This window comes from Helobdella robusta, assembly GCF_000326865.2.
Source record: "Helobdella robusta unplaced genomic scaffold HELROscaffold_30, whole genome shotgun sequence".
NCBI lineage: Eukaryota > Metazoa > Annelida > Clitellata > Rhynchobdellida > Glossiphoniidae > Helobdella > Helobdella robusta.
This window is the reverse complement of record NW_008704502.1, coordinates 1,361,160-1,374,831: the sequence shown is the minus strand read 5'-3', so window position 1 is coordinate 1,374,831 and position 13,672 is coordinate 1,361,160. Positions and strand designations below refer to the sequence as shown.

The following is a 13,672-nucleotide window of genomic DNA, read 5'->3' as shown; positions in this document are numbered from 1 at the left end:
TTGTGTTTGTTTTTGAAAATTTTTATTATTATTTTAATAAAATCGATACATGCACACATGAACACACATACATATACACACACGTACACATACATACAAACATACACACATCTTTTATTTGAGTCACTCCCAACAGATTGTGTGCACAACGTATGCGTGTGTGTTTGTGCGTGCGTGCGTGTTAAGCTTACCTGATAGGAAAGATGGCAATGAACTTTGTTCAAAGTAATTGAAACAGTAGTAACAGTTTGGACTGGAGTGTTGTTGCATGTTGTGGTCTTGCTGTGGTTGTGTGTGGCGTGATGTGGTTGTGTGTAGCGTGTGGTTGTGTGTGTGGTGTGGTTGTGTGTGGTCTGGTGTAGTCTAGTCTTGTAGGTATGGTTTAACACTGTTGTGTGTCGTCGAGATGTGTTTTAGAGTTTTTTTTGGATAAAACCTGGTTGTTGTTCATTGAACGCTGCATTAAGTGGTTGAGTTGGTTTTTATAAAACTGCATAGGTCGGTATGTACGTGACGGTATGTACGTGAGAAGTTTAACGTATGTCTGCTTATGTGTCTGTGTGTATGCTTGTGTGTGTGTATGCGTGTGTGTGTGTGTTTGCTTGCTTGCTTGTTTTTGTATCTTATCCGAATTAGCAGACTTAGATGAAAATTGGTCTTTTCATTTTCACTAATTGATCGAGTGTGAATTTGAAAGTATAATACTAAGCCTATAATTTGTATAGAAACAATTTTTAAATGAATGTATAACTTGTATAATTGGTAGAGAAACATTTCTAAATTATATTTTCCAGACATTGAATCCATGGAAACAAACGTTGGTAAGGAAATTAATGATAGACCAATGAAGTAATTGTTGGATGAACGAATTAATGAATGAACGAATGAGTGAACAAACGAACGAACGAACAAACAAATGAACAAACAGACTAAAAAATTTAATAAAATATAAATGATAGAATTTGTGAATGAATAGAGAATCCATAAAAATAAAACCATTAAATGATATAACGAATTACTAAGCTATTGTATATAGACGAATGAATGAATGAATGAATGAATGAATGAATGAATGAATGAATGAATGAATGAATGAATGAATGAATGAATGAATGAATGAATGAATGAATGAATGAATGAATGAATGAATGAATGAATGAATGAATGAATGAATGAATGAATAATTAAAAGAATGAACAAATGAACGAACGAACAAACAGATAGATAAATTAATAAACAACTAACTTAAAAATGCAAAGACAAAAATTATCGACCCCCAATAAATGGACCACCATACAGAATGCTTGAAAGAGCAGAGCTAGTTAACGTTAATTGTTATTATTTTGAAACGAAACGATACGATACTGGAACGTTGTTTAGAACGAAACGAGACAATTCGAGACGACGCCAAATGTAACGAGGTATGCTATATCGATACGAGACACAGTATAGATTAACGTTGGATTCCGCCAATGTTCTATGACGATGGATAGATAGTTATAATAATAGAAAGAGAGAAAAAGTGAAAGAGAGAAAGAGGGAAAGAGAGAGAAAGAAAATGAGAGAGAGAGAAAGCTAAAAACCAATATAAAGAAAATCCTTTTCGTGAACAAAAAACGAAAAAATTTAAATAAAATTGATCATATTTTTTTTGCCCAAATTAAATAATTTGAAAAAACTACAATACATTCATACATACATACTCATACACACCAACAAACAAACATACACACATGCACATACACATACATGCATACATACACACACACACATACATACATACACACACACACACACACACTTTCAAGTAATGCCCTGGATGAGCAGTGAAGGACAGCTGTTAGATTCATTATGAAGCATTTCTCCACACACATACATACATACACACAAACACACACATACACACACATTCATACATACATACATACCTACACACTAAAACACACATACATACATACATACCTACACACTCATACATACATACATAGGCGTATACACATACATACTTACGCGCATAAATACATTTTGCGTACGTTAAAAACCTACACGTACGTGAAACCGCTAGTGAGGTAGAATACGATGCATACATAGGCATACATACAAGGCATACATAGACATACATAGGCATACATAGACATACATAGGTGTACATAAGCATACATAGGTGTACATAGGCATACATAGGCATACATAGACATATATAGGCATACATAGACATACATAGGCATACATAGGCATACATAGGCATACATAGACATCTGCGTTAAAATAGAAATAGCATTTTATATCTCTCTGAGATTATAAATCATTAACAATATCACTAACGTTAACAATAATAACAACTGTAACAACATTAACAGGGACCATGAAGCAGGCGTATGTTACACGGTTCATTAATGCTGCGCTGCACTGCGTGTACAGTTCCATTCAAAAAACAAAATAAACCATCATTGGATAATGTGTCCTTCGAATAACGTCTATGCTGCGAAAACCACAACCACAATCGAACAACTTTTGTTTCAACCTGCTAAGTGAATTATCTTGCTTAGCCAAACAATCAACCAATCAATCAATCAATCAATTAATCAACCAATCAATCAATCAATCAATCAATCAATCAATCAATCAATCAATCAATCAATCAATCAATCAATCAATCAATCAATCAATCAATCAATCAATCAATCAATCAATCAATCAACCAGTCAATCAACCAAGCAATCATTTGGCAATCAATCGGCTAATCTTTGTAATCAATCCAATCAATCAACTTTTCAATCAATCAACCAACCAATCAGCGGTCGAGTATTATAATTTATATAGCGCTTCATTTGTCATCCACCTTGTTTGCTCATCATTCAGAGCAAACATTCTCCTACTTACTTATTAAAGAAATTGGACCAATAGTGCCCTGTGAGAGAGAATGGGGAGGAAAGTTTCATACGTCAGTATAGGCACGTCTTCTCTATTTATGGCGGTTTTATTGTTATTGTTTTGTTGTGCTGATGTTTTTGTTGCTGTTGGTGTTGTTGTTGATTTTGTTGTTGATGTTGTTGTTGTTGATGCATTTGTTGATGTTGTTGCTGATGTTGTTGTCGTTGATGTTGATGATGTTGATGTTGTTATAGATGTTGTTGTTTGTGGTGGTGTTGTTGTTGATGTTGTTGTTGATGTTGTTGTTGGTGTTGTTGTTGATGTTGTTGATGTTTTTTGTTGTTAGTCAAATACGCGTATGCAATTACATATAAAAGCATCATTCTGCCAATGTTTTTTATTTGTGTGTGTGAGTTTTTATGTGTTTGTGTGTGTGGTGTATGTGTGTTTGCGTGTGTGTGTGTTTGTGAGTGTGAGTACAAATATCTGCCAACGTACGCGATTGTGGACATTAGTGTCGGGTCAAAGGTCGCTGGCCAAAATTAACATAAAACGGCGTACGTTAACGTAAATGAGCGTACATTAACATAAATTAACATGTATGCGTTGACGTCAATTTCACCTCAGCGCTTAGCCATTTATCAAATTATGCAGATTGCCTGGCGCCAGGTATTAAAAGTTAATGACCTCAACCGGATGCGAATGGATGTATTGGCAAGAGTGAATGCCTGTGTGTTTGCGTTTGCGTGCTGTGTGGTGGTGGCTTTTGTGTATTGATTGATGTATTGTTGTGTGGTGGCTGTGGCTGTTCTGTGGCAGTGGTGGCTGTTGTGTGGAGGCTGTGACTGTTGTGTGTGTGGCAGTGGTGGCTGTTGTGTTGTGGTGGTTGTGGTTTTGTTGTCATGGTGGTTAACACTTAAGTGTAATTTTTGATAAAGGAAAAATTTTGTTTTTTAAATCACGTAAACTTAAAAATAACATTTATTTAATTAGGAAATATTGAAATTGTTCAGAGTTTGAAAAAAAATTAGAAATATGTCTACCAGCCGACTGATTGCCTCAACCTGTTCATCGACTCCATCCTCCTGTCAGCATGATGTCGAAAGAGCTTCACCACCACCACCACAACAGCAGCAGCAACACAAACAACCGCAACACACCATAAATACTCAACAATCAGACCAACGCGTAAAATCAGACAGGCAGGTTAAAAAATCGCACAGAAATATTTCCAGAAAAAAAATCACCATAGACACCGAAAAGGTTTTTGATCATTTTTTGCATTCCGTTCAACATCCGTCGCTGTTGCGAGTTAAAGGAGGAAGATGTTGTCTCAGTAGCAGAGATGCCATCGAAGATGAAGAACTCTACGTTGAATTCACTGGCGCCAGGTGCGCCAACAATTACGATGACGATGATTCCAGCGATGTCTACCAAAACTTCAAACCTTTGTGCCAGTTTGCCGGAAGACAAGAACAATCCCATCAACAGAAGGATGAAATCGATTCAGTAGAGAAAACTAACAGATTGAAGCACCACGATTATTACGATATCGACTATCATTCCAGTCAAGATGGCAAATGTATGGAAAAGCGACATTCTTCCAACGATTTTAACAATTTTTCCATATACGAATCAGACTCACTTCTTCAAGTATCAAGCAACTTAAAATTTCCATCAAAATCAGGTATACAGTGTAAGAAGGCAAACAACGAGTACATCTCAAGACTTGAGATGAAGAAATTATCTCCCCCGAGCCCACCGCTGGCCCTCGCTGAAGACGTTTCCGACGTCTCATCATCCAGCACTGAAGATTACGAATTCCCTGACACTGAATTAATCAACAGGAAGAAAAAAAGCTCTCTGAGATTAGCTTTTGAACGTGTTCAGCAAAGTTTTAAAAGATCAGTTAATAAGAAATCAATTCCTCCTACCAACGCTGCTGCTAATATTCAGCCTAACACAGGACAGTTGAATGATAAAGAGTTAAACTCCTCTTCACAGAAATTAAAAGATCAAAATAAAAAACTCACCAGGCAGGCTGATTTGGGAAAAAGAAGCCGATCGAGTTCAAAATCAGAATTAAGAAAACTAAATGTGACTGAACCGCCTGAACCGTCAAAATTAACGGACAAAATTAAATTCAATAAAAATTTCTTTGACGCCATACTCAAGCAGATCCGAGTGGGAAGGTCAAAATCGCAGAAAAAGCAAAGTTGGATTTTAAACAAATTTTTGTAAAATTTGATTGTCAAATTTTGAATGAATTTTAGTTTTAATAATGAATAAATTTATTTCACAATTTCTTTCCCCTAAGAAAACCGTTTTAGGTCTGCCGATAACCTACCGACAATAATCAGGCCACTGAAGAATGAAGACAATGAACTACTCAAAAAATACTTTTTACCGACCACCTTCCATGACGTTAAAAAGAAGGGGTCCAGCAGGGGGCCCAGTGTCTCCTTGGAAAGAACTTGCAAACGACGACCCGCCATGCCACTGCCCTTCGATGAAGTAGACGGTCTCAGGACTCTGGACACTGTTGAGAGTCGCAACAGCAACAAACCCGTTGAAGGTTTTGAAAAATTTAAAAATTTAATTATTATGACATTTCTAAATTTTACAAAAGATTCAATGTTCTTGTCCGAACCGATTAATTTATTGATGATAGGAGAGTTAACAAGCGCTTTAATGTTGTTAATAATATTAATTAATTAATATCCTTAGAACCTATCAGTTATATATTTTATAACAATAACCGAAATGTTTATTAATTAATTTTTTTTGGTAAAATTTCAGAAAAATCAATCTCATCATCGTCATCAAACAACGTGCCATTTCATCACAAATCTGAAAAAGAGAAGGATGAAATCTTCATGAAGATAGCCGACCAGCTAGCTGCCATCGCTGACAACATTCAATGCATTGGTGAACTCAACCAAATCGTTGGTTAGTCGCAGAAATTGATAATTATTTTACGATTGGTTTAATTCTTTGTATGTGTGGCTTTTATCGCAGTAGTAGTTTAGTAAAAGTTTTTGAGATGAAATTTAACAATTTAATTTCAGAAGCACCTCGTACGTTGAACACTTACGATCCAAGTCATGTTTCCGTTTCATCAAAGGCCTGTGCAAATGTTAGCCTATCAAGTTGATTAGTATTTCATTGAGAAATCAGTTTCAAATAAAGATGGAATAATTAGCACGTTTTACTGTTACGACTAAAATCATTTGAACGTAATAATTCCAACTTTTTAAACAAAGAAACCGACCAAACTTTTTGTAAATTACTAACGTCAGAGTGCTAACGAAGTAACAGAAAAACTGCTCAACAACACTTCCTCCTACAACGAATTTGAGCAAATTGTCTCGGCAAACCTAAACGAAAACAACTGCGGCTGGAACCAGATAGCTCACGTGTTCATGCTGACGAGATCCGTCATTAACTTGGCGGGCATCGGGTCAACAGTTGCTGGGAGCATCAAGGGTTACACCATGAAGTACATCGAGGAAAAGTATTCCGGATGGATTGCGGATCGTGGCGGATGGGTTAGTTTAGTGCTGCAAACAATTAATGGACCGTACGATGACATACTATATGAATAATTAATTTCTTTTTCAATAAATTTCAATTTTCAATAAATTAAACGATTTCCAGAAAATTCTAATAAGGAAAATTGAAAAAACAAACTTTAAATTGATTAATGCCAACAATTCGGTAGAGTTCATACAATACTGTATAAAATAGTTAATTGCATATATATTCCGAATCTGATGACATAACGAAAATAGTAAAAGCTAGAGACATTTTAAATTTTATTTTCGCTTAAATATATTATCATCTTGGCACAGGAATCAGTTGTAGAGGATGGAGATGAACAATCCCCTGAAATCACTTCTGAGCTCGACTGATGGCAAATCTATGTGTTGTTGTATGTATGTGTGTGTTGGCTTGTCTGTACCTAAGTAGTGTATGTGTGTATGTGTATTTGTATGTGTGCTATTTTGTTTGTTCGTATATGCATGTGTGTATATGTATGGTATATGTGTATATATGTATCTTTGTATTTACTGTTGAGTATCGTAAAATGTATTTACCGTCAGTTGAAACATTTTTTTCATATGCTTGTATTAATTACATTACCAAATTTTAAATCGGTTCAGTGTTTTTATATTGAAAAATTGACAAATTTGTATTCGCTAATGTTAGGCCTAATATTACACACACACACACACACACACACACACACACACACACACACACACACACACACACACACACACACATACAAACAAATACACAAACTCATACACACATGTTTATATATATATACAGAATAGTAATGTAAATAACATAATATATGTTTGTATTTTTATTAGTATTTATCTATAACAATGATTGTATTATGTTAAATGTTCACCGATTCTTATGTTTTGTTTAACAATGTGACTTGATTCCATGCTAATAAATTTTTGAAATTTTGCTTAATAAAAATTCCATTATTGTCGTAAAAATGTACGTTAAATTAAGTCGTTAACAGTTTTTAAGTTAATTTTATGTAATGTTGAAATACATTTAATTAGATGTTATAGGATTGAAATGTTGTCTAAATGTCAATAAATTCGTTCACTAACTAAATATTTTTTGTTTCAGCTAACGTTCAAAAATATCTCAACTAATAAATTGAAATTAGAACATTTTTTAAAATTTTTCGAAATGATTCTAAAAAAATTTGTCAGCCATGTCACAACAGCGAAATTATGGAGAAAAGATTCATTGAACCATTTTTGAACCAAATTTAAAGTTTTTTTAATTATTTTGAAAAATTGCTTGGGTTCATTTGACGTAGAAAAAATTGAAAACCGTCTTGATGTTGAAACGTTACGAAGATGGATGAGTGGGTGGTGGTGTATGTAATGTTTCTCTGAAAAAACATCACGCTTAACTTGTTGAAAAAATTGCCGAAATATCATCTGCTTAACACAACTCTGAATTTGATTATTATTTGACAACAAACACTCCAGGCATATACGTGCGCAAAAAAAATGTGCGAGTTGTTTATTATCATTGGTTAACATTTTCAAAATTAGTCGCAAATATTTCTGCTCGGTATCTACCATCTAAAATGTTATTATTACAAAAAAATTTTTTACATTTCGTAAAAGTTTGAAATCACTATTTTGTATTAAGAGTCAGCCATTAGAATTGTCCCTTACTTTAGTACATCAGCAAAATCGTAATGAGATTTCTTCAATATAAGCTCATTCATGTAGTCTAATTGATTAATCATTTGTTTGAAATTATTTTAAATTACAACGATGCGTTTGAGACAGTTGGATTCAATTTCATCATCATCCTGCAATGAGTAATGACGAGACGTTGACTAGCTGAAGCTGTGTAGTAGGTAGCAGTATCACCGTAAACACCATTGACGTTTTGAGCGAAACAGTTACCGAACCAATTTCCAGAAGAACTCGAACTGGCGCACCCATATGTGTCCCCGCGATCAAAAGTTGAAAATTTCGCACCATTTTGTAGGCTTACTGTATCATCTCCTGGCTGGTTCATGATATCGCAGTTGTCACCGGTGTATCCAACCACGTTTATTGTGTAAAAATTGCCTTCACCGTCAATCTATAAATAGAATGATCATTTTAATTTAAAGAAATAGAGATGTGTTTAAAAATAAGTTTACTGAACAATTGTACCCTGAAATGGTTATACTCATCTGAAAACCAGTTTCCATTTAGGAGAACTTCAAATCTCAACCTGTAGTCACCCGACCCTGTTAAAGAGAAAATTTTTTCTAATCCCAGCCAGAAGTTTGAATCAGGTCTCCCAAAGCCTGTCTAAAAAGTATTTTTTAATTTAAAATATTTTGGGCTGGTTTAATTCAATAGAAATTAATTTAAAAAATAACAGCTGAGCTGAACAAGACAATTTTAACCGAATAACATTTTTTTAAAATTGCAAATATTATAACAATAATTATATCCCTATTTAAGTAATTAAACATAAACTTCCTTTGATTTCTAGCTAACCTTATAAGTTGCCCAGGTTTGATTAAAGCTTAGCGAGCCATCGATTCTTTGCTGGATGACGATCCATTCGTTGACAGATATGACAGGCACCATGACATCAATAGAGTCCACATTCACTGTTTGTGAGGTCGTCGAATTCGTTGCGCTAAAATCTACAACGTTACCAAAAAAACAATTTAAATTATATCAAAAATAATAACGATAATAATAATAATATAATAATAATAATAATATTATTATTATTATTATATTATTATTATATAATAATATAATAATAATATGTTATATAATAATAATAATATTATTATTATTAATAATATAATTATGTTATATAATAATAATAATATTATTATTATTATTATATTATTATTATTATTAGCTCAATTCCATCTTTTATGTCTTTTAGAGGCGCTAACAAGAAACACAAAATGTATGTCAGTAGCATGTGACAGACGGGGATCGTTTTGCATTTGAATTGCAGTGCCAAGCACCTTAACCATTACACTGCCTCGTTAGGAAAATAATTTTCCCGTTTTACCGAAAGGATTTCTACACAGAGCCACGCTTCTATCGCCAACGATGCAGAAATAATTTCCACAAGATTGAATCATTCCAGGAACTTTGTTGGAGCAGCTGTAGAACAATCCACCCTTCAGTGTAAATGGAAATTCGCATTGTTGGCTGTCAATTGTCTTGTACACTCCGGTCGACTCTTAATAGTCAATGGTAAAAAGTTATTATAATTAGTTTTAGACCACAAATGAATTATAAACCGATTCTTTTAAAATGCTAAAAGTTAAAATGTGAAATAGATTTCAAAGTAGAAACAATTTTTTAAACAAATTCACCAGAAGGCTGACACATTGTTGTCGGACTTTCATTAGTGGCAGTTGTGGTAGTTTCAATGGTCGTCTCGACTGGTGCGGTTGTAGTTTGGGGAGATGAAGCAGTCGTTGGAATGGTAGTTAAAATTGGAGCTGCTGTAGAGTAGTAGTCTGCATTATACAAACCTTCTCTTGACTCAACATCCTTTTGAAGATTTTATTTCAATAAATTTTGTAATTAAAACATGTGTATTTATATATAAAAATTTATCGTAAGTTTGAAAATTTCCAAAATTTAATCAACCTCACCTCATAAGCGACGCAGTTGTTTGTGTTTAATACATTCTTGTACTGTTCATCATTCGTGAACCTAAACAGTTGACAATATGGAACCAGACCATGGTTGGACAAGAAGTTGAATGCGTTGCAAGTGATGCTATCACCAGTGGGAGAAACATAATGAAAACATTTGGTAGAACATTCCAGTAAGGATCGTATGTTGGTTAGTACTGTGGTAGGTTCTGAAGCAAAACACATGGGATTGTCTGGCTCTCCTATCATTTCATACTTCTTATCAACTGCTGATGCTAACGAGTTGATTGATAACAATATTGTAGCAGTAAGCTTTAGAACTAGAATCAAGCACATTTTTCACTATCTGAAATTTTAAAATCTTCTTATAAATGTTGATTCGTTCAGATGAAACAACTCTTTTAAAATAAATCGTATCTACTCACAACAATAATCCCCCAATCATAATTTACCAGAAATTTTTTTTTTCAAAATACGCCGTCAAGCCATACCCACAGTATCGATCGGGAAGTCTGAATAATTAAACATTACCCCATCGTTAGAACGCACGTAAACAAATCTGAAGTAGTTTTCTAAAACTCGAGGATTTTGTTTTTGGCTCAATGAAAATTCTCCTTTAACAATGAAAAAACTCAAGAAAAGTAATAGCACTTGAGAATTGATAATATGAGACACAACAAAAATTTATAAACCAGTACTGCCAACTGTAGTAGTATTTGTTGTTGTTGTATCTGTAGTACCACTAGTAGTAGTAGCTGTAGTAGTAGCGTTAGCAGCATTAGCGGTATAATTTTAGTAGTTGTTAAAGTAGGTAGTTGTAGTAGTGGCAATAGATGATGGTGACGCTGCTGTTGATGACAATGAAGATAATCTAGACTATAATTATGATAACGCAGTTAAATTCAATGAACCACAAATTTTTTATTCCAATGGCTAAATTGAACTGATTTCAAATTCAAATACCCAAATACTTTATTCAACCACCAGAATTGTGGCTTGGAGACCCGAAAAAAGACCACCCTGGACAGAGTTTATAGATTGGCCAAAAGTTTTTACAATAACTGTTTCATGATATAATCAAATTTAAAATAAAATTGTACAACAAAATTTACATCAAATATATACTTAGAACATATGTACTTACAATTCCATGTAATCATAACTATATAAAAAAAATTTGATCTGGAGTTAAAAAAAATTATTTTAATATATTGTTTGTTTTTTCGTTCGTTTGTTTGTTTGTTTGTTTGTTTAAGTTAATTAAGAGTTTATTTAGGTTAGTGGATGGAATTTTTGAGTTAACCGCCAACTAAATAATTAATAACATCACGTCTATCACTGATTTTTGAAATTGTTTTGCCGCGTTCTATGTAAACAAACGGTTTTCTAGTTTAAAATTCCGTCCAATTTTTAACTTTGTTTGAATGCAAAATTTCGCACAACATAGCTGAAATATTTTAAAATTAGTATTTTGAAATTTTCATCACAGGCAAGGGATTAATTAGCTAATACGATGACTGCTAAATTATTCACGAAATTTTCTCTACCGTGAGTTGGAAGTTAAATGCGTCGTTTTGAAATTTTACCACATACACAACTAGACAACTACAGACTACGTGAACAACTTTCTTCGTTTTTATTTTCCAAAATGTTTAAAATTCATTTTATGAATTGTCTGATATTTTCATTTTTTTGTCTTGCTCTCTGGTTCTGATTCATCATGTGTTATTTATAAATAAATAACATTATGATAATTACATTTCTGTGAGAAATTTGCATTTTTCGATGAAAACCTCAAATTACTTAACAATAGCCAAAATTGCAGTTAATTTCAAATCACTTTCTTTAAGAAGATTTATCAAATTACGAAAATTCAGCGTAAAACTTTTTAACTAAAATTGCAAAATGGTAACTACACAAACATTTTATGACAGAGCAAGTAAATCTAAGATAGGCATGCTTTTCGTGACATGGCTCCTACTGGCAGTTCTGTTATATTACGCTAATTTTTTTACGGTTAGAAGTATTTTTAAAACTTTTAAAATTGTAAAACATCAAAGTTTGTTTTTTTTTTTTTTTAAATAATCATATAATCTCATGTTTCATTTTCTAGCTGTTCTCAAAAAATGAAAAAAATGATAAAACCAAGATGACAGTTGCTCACAAATATCCGCTAAGAAAAATTCTCCCTCCTAATAAGAACAAAAGTCTATTGAAACTGGCCAGCCCTCATGAAAAAACGTGGTCCCAAAGTAATCAATCCCACTTCGTAGACAAGCTATTGAATGGAAGAACAAATGGTTTTTTTATTGAATGCGGAGCTGGTGAAGGTGAAGTGTACTCCAACAGTTTGTTCTTTGAAGTTTATAGAAACTGGACTGGCCTGCTGATAGAAGTGAACAATGATTATTATCAGAGTCTATTAGCAAAGAAAAGAAATGCATACATTTACGAAGGCTGTTTGTCACCATCTGACCACATTGAATCATTCCAGATCGTGCAGAATGGGTTTCTAAGTGGTATTACAAAAATGTTTGAAAGATCTCGCTCTAAGATTACTGGCACAAACAGACAAGTAGAATGCGTCCCTCTGATGCTCCTCCTAAATCAATTGAACGTAACACACGTCGATTATTTCTCGCTGGACACAGAAGGGTCAGAGATTGGCATTTTGAAGACTATTCCTTTCGACAAGATCCGCATCGACGTTTTCAGTATTGAAGTGAGTATTTACCAAGGAGATCGAGAAGAAGCTCTCAAAAAACGGGAGATAATCTCGCAGTTTATGACAGATACCGGCTTGTACCTCCGATACCCTTTTCCACACCCAGACGATAACTTTTTTTACAGAAAAGATTTACAGTTACAATAATACATGACGTTTATGAAGTCCTTTATTTCAATTCAACAAAACTCGCTATTCAACTTTTTTAATTATTTCGAGTTTTTAATTTTGCTCAATTTTATTTCGTGGGAGTGTACTAATTTTTTGTTAAAATAATTAATTTTTGTATCATTGGTTCGTAGGGTCAGTTTATGAATCTATTCTATTCAATCTATTCTAAAGTAATAACCAGATGTTTTTAATTTTCATACATTATTTGTTTAAAATATATGCATTTTTCCACATTGAAAGAAAATAAAAATGATGGTTATAGCATATAAAATTAATGTATAGGTTATAATAATAGTTGCCATATTTTTAATAATTGTCATCTCATATGCTGCCGTTCCTATTTTTCAAATTTGTTATAGCTACGTCATTCTGAAAATTAGTTTAAAAGTTAATTTAACTTGAATAGTTTTTAATACTTGCCGGGGATTTTTAATAAATATTTAACTGCTCGGATATATTTTAATAAAGTTAGATGTAATAAATTATATAATCAGGTTAAAAAATAATCTAGCTAAAAAATATGATAGCTAATATATTATTTTCAATTCTGTAAGTTCAAATAAACATCTTTTGAATTTTTTATAAAGGAATGAACCAGGCTATCACCTTAGAAGATGACCACTGATTTTAAAACTCACTGTTATCAAATTTTTTCAACTTGATATTACACAAAATTTTGCATTTGAGGCAATGCATACCGCTTTTATTTATGGGTCGTTAGCATG

General features: G+C 33.1%; 2 protein-coding genes across 2 annotated transcripts; one reads left to right on the top strand and one right to left on the bottom strand.

The window, feature by feature from the left end:
- Nucleotides 1–3,894: 3,894 nt before the first annotated feature.
- Nucleotides 3,895–7,741, top strand: HELRODRAFT_192223 (hypothetical protein). The gene is made up of 7 exons (XM_009022053.1): nt 3,895–5,089; nt 5,192–5,449; nt 5,674–5,823; nt 5,943–6,010; nt 6,174–6,422; nt 6,726–7,156; nt 7,195–7,741. The coding sequence occupies exons 1-6, from the start codon at nt 3,910–3,912 to the stop codon at nt 6,783–6,785; spliced, it is 1,965 nt and encodes a 654-aa protein (XP_009020301.1). The 5' UTR covers nt 3,895–3,909; the 3' UTR covers nt 6,786–7,156; nt 7,195–7,741.
- Nucleotides 7,742–8,292: 551 nt separating this feature from the next.
- Nucleotides 8,293–8,975, bottom strand: HELRODRAFT_145478 (hypothetical protein; the record flags this gene model as incomplete). Its single annotated transcript, XM_009022052.1, has 3 exons — nt 8,293–8,508; nt 8,583–8,723; nt 8,916–8,975. Coding segments are annotated over 3 exons (417 nt in total), but the record flags the coding sequence as incomplete, so codon positions are not given.
- Between the last annotated feature and the right edge of the window lie 4,697 nt (nt 8,976–13,672).